Raw genomic sequence first — 18,797 nt, 5'->3', positions numbered from 1 at the left:
CCCAGATGGAACTCCACACCCATTGTATTAGTTCCTATTGATGCTATAAATAAACCACAAGGTTAGTGACTTCAAACATGTTTATTCTCTTACAGTCTAGAGTCTGTCTACACAGCTGTGTTGCTAACAGTGGCAACGGGCAATCCATCTCCTCGCCTTTTCCACCGACATCCCCAGCTTGCTGTTCCTCCTCTGACTTTAGAGCCAGCCTCCTGTCTGGCCCCTGCCTCTCTCGTTAAGGGAAAAATCCACCCCCACCCCTCCATCCAACAGCAATATACAACATTTACGTAGAGAAATCCTTGTGATTATATTGAACCCACCCGGATAACCTAAGAGAATTTGCCATCTCAGGATCCTTACCTTAATCACACCCACTGAACGCCTTCATTTTTCTGGGTAAAGTGACTATAGTCACAGGTCACTGGGAGGTTAGGATGTGGGGGCGGGGTGAATCTGGCGCCTCCGTTCATCCTGGCCAGCTGCTGTATGCCAGTAATCAGCAATAAGAGTTGCTTCCTTCCTCCTTCTCTTTTCCTTCTAAAATTTAGCTTTTATTAAGTAGGGGCTTCCCAGGTGGCTCAGAGTTAAAGAATCTGCCTGCCAGTTCAGGAGACGCAGGAGATGTGGGTTCAATCCCTGGGTCAAGAAGATCCCCTGGAGAAGGAAATGACAACCTACTCCAGTATTCTTGTCTGGAGAATCCCATGGACAGAGGAGCCTGGTGGGCTACAGCCCATGGGGTCGCAAAGAGTTGGACACGACTGAGTGACTGAGCACCATACATTCTTATGATTAAAAAAGAAAAACAACACAGCACCAGGGTGGGAGGCCATGGCACCTGGGAACCTACTGGTCTGGGTCTGCACTGTGGCCAGGACACCTGAGTGTTCCCTCTGAAGGCTCCCTCAGCCCCCAGAGGGAGGGAGGAGACCCTGCCCCCCATCACTCTGCCCTCTCCACCCTGGGTCCCCTCAAGCTTTCTTCATCCAAAAAGGAAGACACTCTCAAAGAAACCCACCCCCAATATAGACAGGTTTCCATGAGCAACCCCGCTGCATCCTGTCTCTTTCACCCCATTTCTCCCCACCTCTTTAGGTGTTGTGGTTTGGACATCTGTGTCCCGCCTGATGCACAGTGTGATGGTGTTGGGAGGCGGGCCTTTGGGGGGTGCTTAGGTCATGAGGGTGGAGCCTCATGAATGGATTAGTGTTCTTATAAAAGAGACCCCAGGGAAACCCGTTACCCCTCTGCCATGGGAGCATGCAATGAAAACTCAGAAGTCTTTGACCCAGAAGAGAGCTCTCACTTGACCTTGCTGACACCCTGATCTTGGACTTCCATCCTCCAGAACTGTAAGTAATAAACTTTTGTTGTTGATAAGCCACCCAGACTGTGGTACTGTATGATGTTATGGAAGAACTCGAATGAAACTTTTCAGCCTACCCAATATTTTGTTACAGCAGCTCAAATGGATGAAGACAACGGGTAACTGCTTTTATTAGAATCACGTGTTATCTTTCAAGAGTGTTTATGAGTACGTATGTGTCTCTCTTTTCTTGTACAAAGATTAGCATGCCATCTATTGTTCTATATCTGTTTTCTGAGTACATCCTGAAGCTCTTCCCCATCAGGACAGTGAATGTCCCTGTACGTATGTTTCTTTCACAGTCACCTACGATCACATTGTGTGGGCACCCCATGGTTTATTAAGATCTACAGGCTCTCTCCTATAGATGGAGGTTTGGGGTTTTCTCCAGACTTTGCCAGTACAAACAGTCCTTCAGCAAATTGCTATGTACATCTATTTTTCCTGTGTTTGTAGGTAGATCTCCAGAATAACTTCAAGAACTTGGATCAGTAAGTCAAAGGGTAGAGGAGGTGGCAGTTTCACTAGATTTTTCCAGTGTCCTCCTGTGCTTGCACTACTTGGCATGCCCATCAGTGACCCCTAGTCTCCCAAGAGGGAGCCATCAGCCTCAGATTCCTTACGCTGACCTCACAGGCCAACCTAGTATTTCAGTGACTGTCATTTGCCATAGCCATGGAGGTCTTCTCTGGGGTGGAGACCAAGGCCTTGGGTTTCTCATCCGTGTGTGTCCTACATGCCCGGCCTGGGGTGTGGCCTCCCCCACTGTGCCTCCCCCAGGAAGCCGCCCCAGAGGGGTTTATCACCTATCCCTGGAGGGGAGGTAGGGCTTGGGCTTCAGGTGAGACTCAGTGGGGGGCAGGGGCCTTCACACAAGCCTGTAGGTTCCGTTGTAGCTGAAAGGGGGCGGCTTCCAGCAGTCCCCCTCCTCCTCAGGCATCCAGTTCTGGGTGTAGGTGGAGCCGTTTCCCAGAGGTCGCACGATTATGAGGTCTCTGGACGCCAGGGATGGGTCCTCTGGGAAGAAGTTGAAGGGCCGGAGCAGGAAGCCCACGGAGTTCCCGGGCGTGGCCGTGTTGGGGATGTCCTCTGCGTGGGGGATGTGCAGGAAGCCCACTGTGACCCAGGCCACCAGGTCCTGCGGGAGAGAGGGGCACGCTGTGCTGAAGAGGCTCGAAGGGGAAGGGGTGGCCAGTACCCAAGCCCCAGGTTTAAGGAAGGGGCAAATCTGGTGAACCTGGAGCTGGCTTTCCACCCAGTAAGCTGGTCCTCGCCCTTCTGGGACCTGGCAGGGATCCTGGGACTGGACAGGGATCCTGGGACTGGACAGGGATCCTGGGACCTGGCAGGGATCCTGGGACTCAGCAGGGATCCTGGGACTAGGCAGGGATCCTGGGACCTGGCAGGGATCCTGGGATAGGACAGGGATCTTGGGACCCAACAGCGATCCTGGGACTCTATAATAGGGATCCTAGGACCTGGCAGGGATCCTGGGACCCAGCAGGGATCCTGGGACCGGGCAGGGATCCTGGGACTGGACGGGGATCCTGGGACCTGGTGGGGATCCTGGGACTGATCAGGGATCCTGGGACTGGACAGGGATATGGTCTCAGGGTGGGGCTGGAAAGAGGCAGAGCTGGTACCTCATCTTCAATATTCTCATTGTTGCGAAGAAACTCCTCAAAGACGACAGGTGGGTCCCAGGGGTCGTTCTGGTTGTAGATGCTGCTGCTGTACCTCTCTGACTCCCGGTATTTGGTCACTGCCAGGGGGTACCTGTCCAGGCAGAGAAGCCACGTGACTCTGGGTGCTGGGGGCCTCCCAGCCCCTCCCAGGGAGCATCGTCAGGGTCAGTGAAGGGGGAAAGTTACTGCCTTCCTCTAAATGCGGGATCATCCCCTGGGAGTTAGCCAGACTCACTGTCAGTGGAGGCTCTGGGGCTCTGAAAGGGCTCTGTACCCTCCATCCCCAAACACAGAGCCACACACGGACACAGGGAAACACAGAGACACAGAGAGGAGCCTCCAGTCCCTGCCAGCCTCCTGGGCCTTCCTCACCTGGCCCAGGTGACAGCCCTCTCCTCTTGCCAGCCTGGAGGCAGCACTTGGTCGGCCATGGAGTGGATCTGCACTCGGTAGCTGCGCTGGTGGCCCCAGGGGTTCTGCTCGGGGCTAGTAAAAAGCAGGTATTTGGGCAGAGTCTGTCCGAAGCGGAAGGCTGCCTGCCGCTCCCGAGAATACCGCATCTGCTGGAGAGCCTGCTGGACCAGGCGGTGTCCTGGGCTCCAGGGGTTGGTGATGTTTTCCAGCTTCATCTGCAGGGTCTGGAAGCTATTCCTGGTGCCTGCGGGTGTACAGGGAAGGAGTCGGAATCAAGCACCTGGAACTGAAGCCTCCTCATTTCACCTTGGGCCCTCCGTCCGGGACCACACCCAACAGCAGACCTTGGACTGAAGGGGATGTTGGGGACAGTCACTGAGCCAGATGGCAGTGGAGGGAAGGGGCTGAGGAACTAGAAGGCAGCTCAGAGTTGGCACGGCAGCGGCAGTGACTCCACCGTGACCCTGGGTACTTCCACTTGAGAGCAGCATCTGAGCCTGTTTGCGGCAGCTGTCCCAGAGACAGGCAGCTGGCCTTTCCCCAGGGGGAGAGGCCGTGTCAATGCCCTCCTGAGTCAGGAGCAGACAGGGTGCAGCAGGAGAAGCTGCCCAGCTGGTCCTGGGGGTCTGTTCTAACATGAGACTTAATATCAGGCCAAATCCTGTCATTACACCCATGCCATCTTTTAAGGCAGGCATGCTCAGTTACTCAGTCGTGTCCGACTCTTTGCGACCCCATGGGCTGTAGTCTGCCAGGCTTCTCTGTCCATGGGTTTCTCCAGGCAAGAATACTGGAGTGGGTTGCCATTCCCTTCTCCAATCTTTTGTGGTGACACCACTAATTCAAGACACACAAGGAGTATTCCCAATGACGCTGCATCCACTCAAACCTCCAGGCAGGGACATGTCTTATACCTAGGCATTAGACCCCTCCCCCGCCCTGTGCACCTTTGCACAGAGTCCATCCTCCACAGGGGTTAGTGCAGGGGCAGGCCCTGGCACTATTCACGTCACCATTTTGCAGGGACACACAGGTTTCCACAGGCCCCATACCTGCAGGCTGGGCAAACCTTCCTGACGTTATGTCTCCAGGGCAGACTTGGCACCATCATCTCCCAGGAGTGTGAGTTATCGCTGGGGTGCAGATATTTGGCCAGGAGGGTGGTCCCAAGCCCGGGTCCTACCTGCCACGTCCAGGTCAACGCGGTAATGCACGAGGTGGGTGTGTATGTTGCCAAGGAGGTGCGTGTGCAGGCGGGTCCCGTGGCGCAGCCCCTCGGGGGTGTAGAAGGTGGCATGGATGTAGCCGGTGGCGTGCATCTTGGCCTCCATCACCCCGTTGGGGTAGAAGATGAAGTCCCAGATGTAGTCATAGTTGTAGACCGTCGACGTGGTCCTCAGCACCAGCGTCTGACCCTTGAGCCCCGCATAGAAATTGAAGCCACCGTTGAAGTCGGAGTTAAAGTGCCGCCGGATGGGCACCCCCGTGGGCATCTCGAAGAGACAGAGGGCCCGGGGGTAGAGAACGGGGCCGTCATCGTCGTAGTAGTGGAGAGCGTCCAGGAAGGTGGCCGTCTCCGGGCAATCGATGCCAGGGGCCAGCTCATGAGTGACGCTGCCCAAACCCCAGCCCACGTCCAGGTACTTGGTCTGCATGCCGGCCGGCGTGTGTCCTCCGTACAGCGCCGCGGCCTCCTGCACGCTCACCTCGTAGGCTACGCGCTCACCGCCGAAGCGCACGTCCAGGACCTGCAGCCCCGAGGACGAGCGCAGGCGGAAGGAGAAGCTCCAGCCGGCGTAGCGCACCGTGCGGCCGTCCAGGCTATAGCGCGCGTCCTTCGGCTGCATCAGGCGGGGGCCGCTCTTGGAGACGCCCCAGTCCCCGCGTAACTGGTAGGAGGAGAAGAGGGCCGCCTCGGGCAGGTTCGCTCGGTCCTTGCCCTTGGCGAGCGGGTCCTCCAAGACCACTGCGTCCACCTGTCCATCGTCGTACTTCTGAGCCAGCTCCTCGGGGCTCCGGTAGAACCTCCCATTGTACCAGACCCGCTCCACCGTCCAGTCCTGGGGGTTCGTGCTTCCGTGGTCCAGCAGGAGCTCCACCCCAGTGGGGTGCAGGAAGTAGCCTTCCATCTGTCGCTGCAGGATGAACCAAGTGCGGCGCTGGCCGGAGGCCACGCCCCGGGGCGACACGTCGGAGAAAGTCAGGCACCGCTGGGAGCAGTTTCCGAACACAGCGCCCGCGGTGTGCAGGAAAAACGCGCGCAGGGGCTTGGTGGCCTCCTGCAGGGTGTGACTCAGGAGGGCGTACTCTGCCTTGGAGATGGGCCTGGAGGCCCAGGAGGCCTGGTGCCGGGGCCTGGGACGCAGGTGTCGCAGGTAACGGGGCCTTGGCAGCGGCCCCACGGCAAACTCGGTGATGTTGGGCTGCTCCTGGGCTCCGAAGAAGATGACGGCTCGCGCCTCCCGAACAGGAGGCCGGTGGCCTTTATCTAGAAACCTGAGCACCTGTTGCTTCTTGGGCAGCAACATCTCAATGAGGAACACGGAGTTCTTGGCCACGGTCAGCGTGTTGGACGGCTCCAGCCTCAGCTCCTCCTGGGACCAGAGGAAGCTGTGCACGGCCTTGAGCTCTTGGGCGCTCAGGTCCGCAAACACCCTGCCCCTGTCGCCTGGGGTCCGCGGGGGGCCCTCTGCCGCCGCCAGCATCTGCAACACCAGGATGGCCGCGCCCGCCCAGCCGAGGGCCAGGGTCTCCCGCCCCATGGCTCTGGAATGCAGCAGAGGAGATGAGCTTGGCAGTTTTGTGGGAGGAAGTGGGTGTCCCCCAGGTTGGGTCTTGGATTACCCTGGCCCTTGACCTCATGGTTCTCCCACAGACTCATCTCCTGGCTTGCAGCCCTCCGATTTGAATTCGGCTCTCTTCTCCTTGGTCTGTAACCTCCCTGGTCTGTAAACCTCTTTTAGTCCCATGGATGCTCTTACCTGTGCAGACTCCTTCTCCCTTCCTCCCTGCCTTATCTCTGCGGGGCAGAAGTGCTATCTCTCCAGCTTTAGGTCACTTAGAGGCTCACAGTGCCCCTCCCCCAAAATGGTACAGAGTTCTGGCTGTGTCATGGGTGTTGGCAGCAAAACTGCGTTTTTGATACAACACAATGTTTTTTTATACGGATAAAATTTGAAATGTAGTGTGGAAGTTAAAAGAGTCGACGGTTCTAGTGCTAATACCTGGTACCACTAGGACCAGCTGTGTGACCTTGGGCAGCTTGCTTAAACTCTCTGGGCTTCCATTCTCACAACAGTGAAATGGAAAATAACCATACCAGTACCTACTTATGGAATTGTTAGGAAAAATCAGTTGGACAATAAGGATAAAGTGTTTAGCACAAAGCCTACTTTCTAGGAAGCACTCAAGAAATGCAAACTACTCATTTTTTTTTTTTTTTTCCAGCAGTCATGAAGGATGTGAGAGTTGGACCATAGAGAAGGCTGAGCGCCAAAGAATTGATTCTTTTGTACTGTGGTCCTGGAGAAGACTCTTGAGAGTCACTTGGACATCAAGATCAAACCAGTCATTCCTAAAGGAAATCAACCCTGAATATTCATTGGAAGGACTGCTGCTGAAGCTGAAGCTCCAAAACTTTAGCCACCTGATGTGAAGAGCTGACTCATTGGAAAAGACCCTGATGCTGGGAAAGATTGAAGGCAGGAGGAGAAGGAGACGACAGAGGATGAGATGGTTGGATGGCATCACCGACTCAATGGGCATGAGTTTGAGCAAGCTCTGGGAGATGGTGAAGGACAGACAGGGAAGCCTGGTGTGCTGCAGTCCATGGGGTCACAAAGAGTTGGACACGACTGAATAACAACATGAGGATATACTCTCTGGTGTCAGATTGTTTAAACTTATGAGCCATGTAGAGTGATTTGACTGATTCGGCTGTAGACCTGTGCCTACACAGGTGAGGGGGAGAATGGGGTGGCTGGCCCTGTCCGGCTTCTTTGGCCTCTTCAGTGATGCCCCACAGTTGTGACCACTTGGCCATTCAAGGCCAAGGCCATGAGGAGGGCACCTCAGGATGTCATCATCCCAGGGGGCAATTTGAGGTGATGTCCTTTTCCCTTCTATTTTGAGGGGAGACTGTGATCAGGGTCTCACAGCCCACCCCCCTGGAGCTGACACTACAGTCTTCACCTCCCAGCCCTGGTTTGGAGGCCCAGGGACTCACATGATCTTCTCTCTAGCCTGAAGGGGTGGGGGAGCTCTCAGGGTTGCTAAGTGAATCCAGAGCAGAAAGATAAGCAGTGAGTTCTTGTTCTACTATTAAGTTTTGGTCGAGCCTAGTTTCTTTTTTAAACTAGACTTGACTTTGGAAAAGTCTAAGTTCACAGCAAAATTGAGAGAGATGTACAGAGAGATCCCGTATACCTCCTGTTTCCCCTTCCCCCCCACATAACCTGGCCCACTAACAACATTCCACACCAGAGTGGTACCTTTGTTACAATCTGACACTACAGTGATACATCATTGTCGCCCAGTAGTTTACATGACGGAGAAGGCAATGGCACCCCACTCCAGTACTCTTGCCTGGAAAATCCCATGGATGGAGGAGCCTGGCAGGCTGCAGTCCATGGGGTCGCGAAGAGTCGGACACGACTGAGTGACTTCACTTTCACTTTTCCCTTTCATGCATTGGAGAAGGAAATGGTAACCCACTCCAGTGTTCTTGCCTGGAGAATCCCAGGGACGGCGGAGCCTGGTGGTCTGCCGTCTATGGGGTCACAGAGAGTCGGACATGACTGAAGTGACTTAGCAGCAGCAGCAGCAGCAGTTTACATGAGGGTTCACTCTCGGTGAACATGTTGTGGGTTTTGATAAATGTGTGAAGACTTGCTGAACCATCTTTATGAACCATACAGAGCAGTTTCAGGGCCCTCAACATCGTCTCCACTCCAGCTCTTCATCCTTCACTTCCTTCCCTGCAAACCCGGGTGACCACTGATCTCTTTACTGTCTCCATAGTTTTGCCTTTTCCAGAATGACATGCAGTCAGGGTGATACAGCGTGCAACCCTTTCAGACTGGCCTCTTTGGCTCAGTGATGTGCATTTATGTTCCTCCATGTCTTTTTGGTGGCCAGGCCCTTTTCGTCTTAACCTCTGATGAAATTAAATTAATATTTTAAGGCAGGACAAGAAAAAATTAAACAGAATTTCCTCTCTGTGTTTGTTTGGGCCTCTTCCCTCCCCTACTCCCTAACATGCCATGTGCGTCTGCCGTATGCATTAACCAGAGCTCCTCAAAGATGGGGGTGCCTGCTGGACGGTAAAGATCCATTTTTTTTCCCCTTCTTCTGATGCTAGCAATGTAACTTCTTAAAAGATCGCTGTTCTTTCCCAGCTCTGTAGGGGCCATGGTGACTTGCAGCTTGCTTTATATGTGCTTACCTGGACTATGTATCTTTGGTGAACTTAATGTAAAATATCTATATATTATTTTGATGTACAATCCCTTTGTCTTGAAAATGTGTAAGACCGTGCCTTCGACTTCTAACAAGTGGAACAGTTCTCAGAGCTTTCTGAGGATCTGCTTCCAGGGTTATAATCCTCTGTTTAACTCAATTAAAATCCCCCCCTTTTCTTCTTAACTTGGTAGTTAATTGAATTTCCATCAGCTGTTTTCTTGGCACAGTTGGCAGTCTATCAGAGGCACCCGGAGACCACCCTAAACTGAAGCTGGGTACCAGCACAGGCTCTTTGAGTCCCACCGTTTTGGGTATTCTTCAGGTGCTTTGGTGAGGTCTCCTGATATCTGGGCATCATTGCTTTAAATGATGTCCTGAATTTTACTGGACCTATTTTTCATTCTCTTTCTTTAAGAAAAATTTTTTCTTGACTGTGCCATGCAGCATGTGGGATTTTAATTCCCTGACTATAGATCAAACCTGTGCCCCTTGCTTTGGAGGCACAGAGTCTTAACCACCTGACCACCAGGGAAGTCCCTCGAGCTGTTTTTCTCGGGACTTTTCTGTTTTTCTTGGAGTCCTAAAGGGGGTAACTGTACATTTCCTAGGCAGGAGACCTGGGAGATATTCTTAGGTGGGGACCTTGGGGAAACTTTGGCATGAAGGTTGGCTGTCCTTCTTAAAGATTTGGCTTAAATCGGAAAGATTAGGTATATATGGTCCGAACAAACTGTTTGCCAGTGAAACGAAGACCGAGCCCGCTCAACTCCAAAGGGAAAAGGACATCTGCTCCTTCTGGCCACAAGGTGCTTCCAGGTCCCTGAGAACCTAGCGGAAGTGTTTGAGGATCTATCCTTTTGATGTGTAGTGAGCCCACAGAGGGTCTCAGTATAATCATTAACAAAATCCTGCTCGCTGGGCAGGCATAACAAAGGCTGATCATCTCGAGCCCTGAGCACCCAGGGCAGTTTTAGACCGTCAGAGGGAGGAACCCAGACATGTAAGAGAGTCAAACCGACCTGGGGTACCTCCTTGGGCAGCTAGACTCAGAAGCAGCACACGTTCGGTCCATCACACGTCCTCACAAAGTGGCGCAGATTGTATCTGAGTCGGGCTACCAAAGTAATAATAAAGAAAAAGGCCTCGAAGGTTGATCTGCTCCCAGTTGGGCGGCTGCTCACTGGAACTCTGGCCACTGGAACTCTGCGCCTCCAATGCAAGGGGCACAGGTTTGATCTACAGTCAGGGAATTAAAATCCCACATGCTGCATGGCACAGCCAAGAAAAGGTTTTTCTTAAAGAAAGAGAATGAAAAATAGGTCCAGTAAAATTCAGGACATGAATCCATGTAATTGGAACGAAGCCGGTGCTTGCAGGTACTAGTTTTCGCTCTTAAATGGCCAGGATGAAGCTTTTTTGACATTCTAGAAAAAGCCAGGTTGATAAAAGACCTTTTCAAAATTCTGACCCTGAGAGAATAAAAGTATTCCTCAGAGAATGCTTGAAGGAAATTATAACTCATACTGTGTCCTTGAAACAAACATAGCTCACATCACCTGAGACGACAGCCTTAGCTCAATTAGTAGACCTTACAACTGAGAGGAGAAAAGGGAAAGAGGCTTTTAAAAACTCAAGTAGGAAAATTATGACATTTCTATCTGTGTCTGTCTGGATATGTTTGTCTGTGTGTATGTTTTAAATATGGTATGTCCCTACCTCTGGATAGTGTTATCAAAATTAATTTGTAAAAGAGCTCTGTTTGACTTAAAGGTAAATGCTTACAAATCAGATATTTCTAAATGTAACTTTAGCCCAATTTTTAAAGGATCATGTGATCCAGAATTAATTTTTAATGACTAAAACCCAGTTTAAACTGGTAGTTTAATTAATACAGACATGTCTTTAGAGTCTCACCATTAAGTATAATACTTTTATTGTACCTTGGTTTACTGAAAATCGATAAACTCATATTATTTCTGTTCCAAAATTTGTAATGAGATAATTAATGGTATGATGATATTTTCATAAGTAATAGAGGAGAGATAAGGGGATAAAGCCTTTTGGGTAAACTTTCTTAAAATAATATGTTTTATGGTGTGTCTACCTAAGAACAATTTCTCCAGACTTTTGACGACTTGAAACTTCAGAGTTCTGCTAAATTAAATGATAGAAATTCTTTGAATGTCTAGATCATTTAAAAAAATTTACTTATTTAGTTGGCTATACTGGGTCTTAGTTATGGCATGTGGGATCTTTAGTTGCACCATATGAGATCTAGTTCCCTTGATCAGGGATCAAACTTGGGCCTCTTGCATTGGGAGCATGGAGTCTTAGCCACTGGACAACCAGGGAAGTACATAGATCATTGTTAATAAGATAAAATACTGAAATATTAATTGCTAAAGAAGTCTGTTTTTACCTACTTTTGACCTCTTATTCCAGAAAGACTTAATATGTTTGGAACTATTAATATATGTAGTTTGTGCTTTATTGAAAGATTGTTAAATGGCATATATTTCTAGAAATTAATTTTTAAAAGGGAATTTTCAGCAAAGAGTTTAAGGCATGGTTAAGACTAAGATTAGATTTAATTAAATAAATGAATTTTAACATTAAAGGTGAAATGATGTGAAAATAGACCTTTTTTCTCATTTTGTGAGGACAGAGTTTTGTTTTGAAATATTGATCTGCTTCTGCTTTTGGTAACAGATTACAAAGTTTCTTTACCAGTAACTTCCTACACTTGCCTTTGAAATCTTTTATTGTCATTTTATTAAAAGTTTTATGAACAAATATTGTTTATGTCATTGTATGTATTGTATGTATGTCATTGATTCATGTCAATGTATGGCAAAAACTATTATAATATTGTAAAGTAATTAGCCCCCAACTAAAATAAAAAAAAAAAATATTGTTTAACAGTTACTTATGATCCTACTTGGTCAAACACTTAAAACCTTTGATATCTTTGACAAACTTTCTCAAGTCAAACTTTAAATGAAATTCTTTTGACTGCTAGCTAACTTTGGGATGCTTCAGAGGGCTCCTGAACATCTCAAAGAGGGACATTTAAATCACTTGGCTTATTTGGTATATTAAATTGCATAGGAAATATTGTCAAATGAGTAACAAAAAATCTTCTAAAGCTCTATTTTATAGGTAAATATTAATATAAAAGTTCTAGAAATTACATGAAGTTCCTAAAATTTGAAATGTCCTGGTATGCTGTCAGTCATATTTCTAGTTATTGTCTTGAAATGTTGTATGTCACAACAAATTTCCTTGACAATTGCATGGTGATCAGGTCTTTAACTGTGCTTTTCAAGTCTTTTGTCATTTATAGATAGGGTAATGGCAACCTACTCCAGTACTCTTGCCTGGAAAATCCCATTAGGGAGGAGCCTGGTAGGCTGCAGTCCATGGGGTCGCGAAGAGTCAGACATGACTGAGCGACTTCACTTTCACTTTTCACTTTCATGCATTAGAGAAGGAAATGGCAACCCACTCCAGTGTTCTTGCCTGGAGAATCCCAGGGACAGCGGAGCCTGGCGGGCTGCCGTCTATGGGATCACACAGAGTCGGACTTGACTGAAGCGACTTAGCAGCAGCAGCAGCAGCAGCAGCAGCATTGTCTTAACCTGATGCTTTTCAAAAATGCTATAGGGAGATTTTCTGCTTCCCAAATAAGTTAGACTCGGTAGCAAGAGGATTCCACCTTGTATGAGGGTTATTTTAGAAACAGCTTTCTCATGTAAGGCTGCTGAAGGAGTAGTAATAGGCTCTCCTTTAACTGCTTATGTCCCACATTCAGTTGAGTCTCTTCTAAACTCCTGCCACACTCAGCACAATGCTGTAAGCCAGCTAACTTTTTATGAAGTTGTTGCTTTCTCTTCCCAATACTACCTTGGTTTGATGTAATAGCAACTTTACAACTTAACCTTGCAACTTTGCTTCCAGAACCACAGGAAGAAGGCAGCTATGATCACATCTTGTTAGCAGTTTATCTTCTTGCTCCCAGGAATGGCTTATAAGAAGCCCCTATTGATAAGGCTGATCTAATTTAATTTACAGATGGGTCCTACTTATAGGATGAATGGGACATTATCAAGCCATATATACAATAAGATCCACGATGGACATAATTGAAAACTTTTATTTACCAGAAAAAAGTCAGCACCACAAGCCAAATTAATTGCCTTAACTCTAGCTTGTCAGCTAGCTAAAGACCAGGTAACAAATATTTATACTGATGTTTGGTAAGCTTTTTGAGTGGCACACGACTTTGGAATGTTATGAAAGCAATGAGGTTTTAAACCTCTTCACGACATCTTATACAAACAATAGAAAACAGGTTGACGAGTCCTTAATCACGATCAGTTCAGTTCAGTCGCCCAGTTGTGTCTAACACTTTGTGACCCCATGGACTGCATGATAATGGATTAATGGATGAACGGATTAATCACGATACAACTGCCAAAACAGCAATTATGAAAAAGCATTCCAAATTTGGCACTGTGGAAGTTGAAGGAAATCACCTTGCTGATGTTGCAGCCAAATGGGCAGCTTTAAATATTCATCCTGTCCAGCCTCCAGGATGTCCACTGCTCTCTGCTATCCCTGCAAACTCAATGAAAGATTTATTTCTACGGGCTCAAGAAATCACCACTAAAGAGACAGATTAGGCAACAAAAAGGGGAAATTTTGACCCCACCACACAAATGTGGGTTAGACCCAATAAAACAAAAAACAGTTTCAATAGACATGTGTGTGTTTAGTCACTCAGTCGTGTCCAAATCTTTGTGACCCCATAGCCTGCCGGGCTCCTCCATTCATGGGTATTCTCCAGGCAAGAATACTGAAGTGGGTTGCCATACCGTCCTCCAGAGGATCTTCTGGACCCAGGGATCAAACCTGCATCTCTTATGTCTCCTGCATTGTAAGCAAATTCTTCACCTGCTGAGCCACCTGAGGAGCCCTTTAATAGACATATTGAAACCCAACGGCCGTTATTCCAGCATGTGCATTCTTTAACCTATTGGGCATCTGAAAAAGTAGTTTTATGGGGAAAACAATATTTTGGAACATTTCACCCGCAATGGTCCAGAGGAAATATATTATTGATAGGGTCTTATTGAGATACTTAAAAAATTGGTAACTACTTTTACAGCAGGCCCTTAGAAAATGAAAAGTGTCATGGATTATAACCTAGACATTTTGTTTATTGGAAAGGACATCAGATAAAAAATTCTTTGCAGCCAAGACAGAGAGAAATTTGTGAAGTATTATGAACTAAGCCATGCACAGCCAAACTGAAAGACACTAACTCATGGATTCACGTCTCTCATTTTAAAAATATCACTCCAAAAAAAAATCAAAATAAAAATATTACTCCACCTGATGGACTTTGATCCCTGTTTCTAGCATCTGGCTTTAACTAAGACAAGCATCACCAAGCTAGGATGAGAAGATGACAGTAGTAGCAGATAGCTGATCCAACAGTCCAGACCAGAGCTTTAAGACCCATCCCACCAGTTCAATTGTACTGTTTACCAAATGTCTGTTTCCCTACTAAAATGAAAAGTGATTGTTTTATTTATAGCTATGTTGTTACCCCAATGTTTAGGATGGATAGATAACTCTTTAGCAACGTTGTCACAAAATATAGTTACTGGAGGCAGTTTAACTGATTGCTGGGTTTGTCATCAAATTCCTAGGTCAACATAAGGTCAATATGAGCCCCTCATAACTTTTGCCACTGACTTTTCAGACGTTTCTATAATCTATAAAAAGTTTTCCCATTGCATATACCTCCACACTGGTTTACTACTTTCAATTAGTTTACTCAGTTCTAAGTTTCTATGAGGAGCCAGGGACGTTGCAGAATCAAATGTCTGTTGATTTCTAAAACTTACCCCCTTGCTTCACAGGGGGAAACTTTATCCAGACAACGCTGTGCTTTCATACCAGAGAAGTCTTCTGATGTAACCATCTAATGGCACATATAAAATCAGATTTCTGCATTGAAGAATCCCCTTTCTAGTCTAAATGAAATCTTGGGTAAATGGTTCAGTTCTGGGGATTCATAGCTTACATCTCTCCTTCTGACTCGCTTACTGTTGTCAGCCGTCTCGCCTGTGTTCTGTATCGCTCAGAGAGGAATGATCTCTCGTGCTGCTCCGTGTGCTGTGCTTGTGGGCTCAGTCGTGGCCAACTCTTTGGGACCCCATGGACTGCAGCCCGCCAGGCTCCTCCGTCCTTGGGATTTTCCAGGCAAGAATACTGGAGTGGGTTGCTATTTCCTTCTCCAGAGGATCTTTCTGACCCAGGAATCAAACCTGCGGCTCCTGCATTTCAGGCGGATTCTTTACCTGCTGAGCCACCAGGGAAGCCTTGTGCCTCTCTATGTGTGTTCAAAACTCCACCTAAAATAATGATGCCTAAATGACTATTGATCATATCTATTATTCTATATAAAATAGTGACCATGCACAGTGCACATACAGAGTAAAGTTGGCATAAGTCCTAGTGTACAGCTTAGAGTTGCCTGTCGGTCCATGGCAAACATTCTACCAGCCTAACTCCTTAAAAGATAAGAAAGAACTGGGGTATTAAGATGGGGCATTGGGGGACATGATAGATCCAGGGCAGGTAAGCAACCACCATGGTATTGGGGGACCAAATATTGGCTCACCTATTGCTTTCTATCAGAAGATTAATGATCAAAGTGGGGGTGGGGATGATGAAATAAAATTTGCATTTCAAACCAGGACCAGAAAAAATTAAACATAGAAGTTGCTCTCTGTGTTTTTTTGGCCTCTTCCCTCTCTCCCCCACTTGCTAATGTGCTGGGTACGTCTGCATTACTCATTAACCAGAGCTCCTCAAAGATGGGAGTGCCCGCTGGACCGTAAAGATCCGTTTTTTTCCTTCTTCTGATGCTAGCAATGTAACCTCTTAAAAGATCATGGTTCTTTCTTAACTCTGTAGGGGCCATGGTGACTTGCAGCTTGCTTTATATGTGCTTACCTGGACTATGTATCTTTGTTGAACTTTTTGTAAAATATATTATTCTGATGGGTGATCCTTTTGTCTTGAGGATGTATACGACTGTGCATTCGACTTCTAACAAGTAGAAGAGTTCTCAGAGCTTTCTGAGAATCTGCTTCCTGGGTTATAATCCTCTGTTTAGCTCAAATAAAATCCTCCTCTTTTTCTTAACTTGATAGTTAACTGAATTTTCATCCACAGTTTTTATCCCCAAATTGCCTTCTACTCCGCTAAGGAGGGAGATGTGGAAGAGACCTGTGGTCCTGTAACCTGAGCTTGGCTATTCATTTAACCTTTCCCGGTACAATCCTCTGTTGCAGTGTCCAGATGGGCGGCAGGTGAAGTGGACGATGGCAATGAAGCCATGGCAGAAGGGAGAACTCATGGCCAGTGAGACCTCCACGCCGGGAGATACAAAACATACTCTCTCCTGCCCATGACTCATCTCCAGCGGCCGCCTCCTGGCTGCACCTGTCCCATTTCAGCCTTGGTGGTGTGTGCCTTGGAGTGATCCTTCTGGACTCTCACCCCTCCCTTTGTTCCCCTCTTCTTGTGTCTTTGTTTCTTCTGACCCCCCACTCCATGTCCACCTTCCCTCACTGCCCCCCTCCCCTCCCCAGTTCGCCCCTGCTTGACTCTCCCCGAATACCCTCCGCCGCCCAGAACTTACTTGTGTGCTCGGCTCTGGGCTCACCTCTGCTGCAGCCCTTGTCTCTGACTCCTTGAACTTTGTGGCTGGACCTTGCCCCAGGGGGAGGGACAGGGTGAGGCTTGTGCTGAGCAAGGTGGTGACCTATGGCTCAGGAAGCTCCACAGTGGGCAGGGGCAGCGCACGAGGAAGTGTGTGGGTCTCTGGCGGCAGTGGCCCAGCGGGCTCCCGTTACCCCAAGTTCTGAGTATGGAAACTCCCCAGTCTTTCACCACTTCAGCAGCTGTGTGCACTTCTGTTTTCCCCAAAACACCCATGCCGTCGATGCTTCCCTGTCATTCCTCCTGCTGAAGCGGCACTTTTCACAGGAGTTGCCTGTGTATTCTCCGCTATGATCTGCATTGGGCCATAGTCTGTTAGAGTAGGTGGTGAGTTTCAGAGGTCAGAGATAAAGACAAGGAGAAATTTACTAGCAAATACTTGCCAATGCGGGCTTCCGAGGTGGTTCAGCGGTAAAGAATCCCGCGATGCAGGAGACTTGGGTTCTATCCCTGGGTCGGGAAGATTCCCTGGAGAAGGAAATGGCAACCCGCTCCAGTATTCTTGCCTGGAGAATCCCATGGACAGCAGAGACTGATGGGCTACTGTCTATGGGATTGCAAAGAGTCGGACATGACTGAGTGACTACTTTTCACTTTCATACAGTTCTTGAGGTTCTCACGGCAAGTATACTGGGGTGGTTTGCCATTTCCTCCTCCAGTGGATCACGTTTTGTCAGAACTCTCTGCTATGATCCGTCAGTATTGCGTGGCCGTACATGGTATGGTTCATAACTTCAACAAGCTATAGAAGCTCCTTTGCCACGACAAGGTCATGGTCCTTGAATGGGGTCAAGAAGCAACAGTTAGAACCTTGCATGGAACAACTGATTGGTTCAAGATTGAGAAAGGAGTATGACAGGGCTGTCTGCTGTCACCCTGTTTGTTTAACCTATATGCTGAGCACATCATGAGAAATACCAGGCTGGATGAGTTACAAGCTGGAATCGAGATAGGTGGGGAAAACATCAACAACCTCCGATATGTGATGATACCATTCTAATGGCAGAAAGCAAAGAGGAACTAAAGAGCCTTTTGATGAGGGTGAAGGAGGAGAGTGAAAGAGCTTGCTTAAAACTAAATATTAAAGAGTAAGATCATGGCATCCGGCCCCATTGCTTCATTGCAAATAGAAGGGAAAAAGTGGAAGTAGTGACAGATTTCCTCTTCTTGGGCTCTCAAATCACGGTGGATAATGACTGCAGCCATGAAATCAGAAGACAAACCTAGACAGTGTGTTGAAAAGAAGACATATCACTCTGCCAACAAAGGTCCATAGTGTCAAGGCTATGCTCCTCCCGGTGGTCATGTATGGTTGTGAAAGCTGGACTGTAAAAAAGGCAGGGTACCAAAGAATTGAGGCCTTCGAACTGTGGTGCTGGAGAAGACTCCTGAGAGTCCCTTGGACTGCAAGGAGATCAAACCAGTCAATCTTAAGGGAAATCAGCCCTGAATACTCATTAGAAGGACTGATGCTGAAGTAGAAACTCCAGTATTTTGGTCATCTGATGTGAACAGCTGACTCATTGGAAAAGTCCCTGATGCTGGGAAAGATTGAGGGCAGAAGGGAAATAAAGTGCTAGAGATGAGATGGCTGGGTGGCATCACTGATGCAATGGACATGAACTTGGGCAAACTTCGGGAGATAGTGAGGGACAGAGAGGCCTGGTGTGCTGCAGTCCATGGGGTTGCAAAGAGTTGGATATGACTGGGTGACTGAACAACAACAAAATTAACTGTCTAGAATAGGCAAATCTATAGAGACAAAAGCAACTACAGAAGTAGTTGCTTCAAGCTGGGGAGCAGAGGTTGTGTAAGTGGTGCTATCTAGTGGGCGTGGGGTTTCTTTTAGAAGTGATGAAGATGTTCTAAATTTGACTATGGTGAGGGCTGCACATATTTGTGAACATACTAAAACCCATTGAATTATTCACTTTGTGGGTGAATTGTACAGTATGAATGATATCTCAAAAAGCTGTGTTTAAAAATAGTGAGAGGGACTACTATCTAGAAACACACACAAAACTCCTAAAAAATCAGCTAGAAATAGGAAATCATTCCAGAGGGAACATGAG

At 47.9% G+C, this 18,797-nt stretch overlaps 1 protein-coding gene and 1 long non-coding RNA gene across 2 annotated transcripts; one reads left to right on the top strand and one right to left on the bottom strand.

The window, feature by feature from the left end:
• The first annotated feature begins 1,232 nt into the window (after positions 1 to 1,232).
• LOC145523332 (uncharacterized) lies at positions 1,233 to 11,721 on the top strand. Its single transcript, XR_014066491.1, has 2 exons — positions 1,233 to 1,355; positions 6,916 to 11,721. It is a non-coding gene; the product is annotated as an uncharacterized LOC145523332 (long non-coding RNA).
• AOC1 (amine oxidase copper containing 1) lies at positions 1,473 to 6,230 on the bottom strand. Its single transcript, XM_081537397.1, has 4 exons — positions 4,652 to 6,230; positions 3,427 to 3,712; positions 3,013 to 3,145; positions 1,473 to 2,507 (listed from the first exon to the last, which is right to left on the bottom strand). The coding sequence occupies exons 1-4, from the start codon at positions 6,228 to 6,230 to the stop codon at positions 2,238 to 2,240; spliced, it is 2,268 nt and encodes a 755-aa protein (XP_081393523.1). The 3' UTR covers positions 1,473 to 2,237.
• Positions 11,722 to 18,797: the final 7,076 nt, after the last annotated feature.

This window comes from Giraffa tippelskirchi, chromosome 10 (assembly GCF_054371585.1).
Source record: "Giraffa tippelskirchi isolate mGirTip1 chromosome 10, T2T-mGirTip1v1.2.pri, whole genome shotgun sequence".
NCBI classification, from domain to species: domain Eukaryota; kingdom Metazoa; phylum Chordata; class Mammalia; order Artiodactyla; family Giraffidae; genus Giraffa; species Giraffa tippelskirchi.
The sequence above is the reverse complement of the archived record's forward strand: the minus strand, read 5'-3'. Positions and strand labels throughout refer to the sequence as shown.

Bases quoted from the DNA above. Each gene is read 5' to 3' on its own strand.
- AOC1 (XM_081537397.1), bottom strand. From the start codon at position 6,230: ATGGGGCGGGAGACCCTGGCCCTCGGCTGGGCGGGCGCGGCCATCCTG. The intron at 3,713-4,651 runs GTAGGACCCGGG...GTACACCCGCAG, and splicing joins CGTTGACCTGGACGTGGCAG to GCACCAGGAATAGCTTCCAG. The intron at 2,508-3,012 runs GTACCAGCTCTG...TCTCTCCCGCAG, and splicing joins ATGAGAATATTGAAGATGAG to GACCTGGTGGCCTGGGTCAC.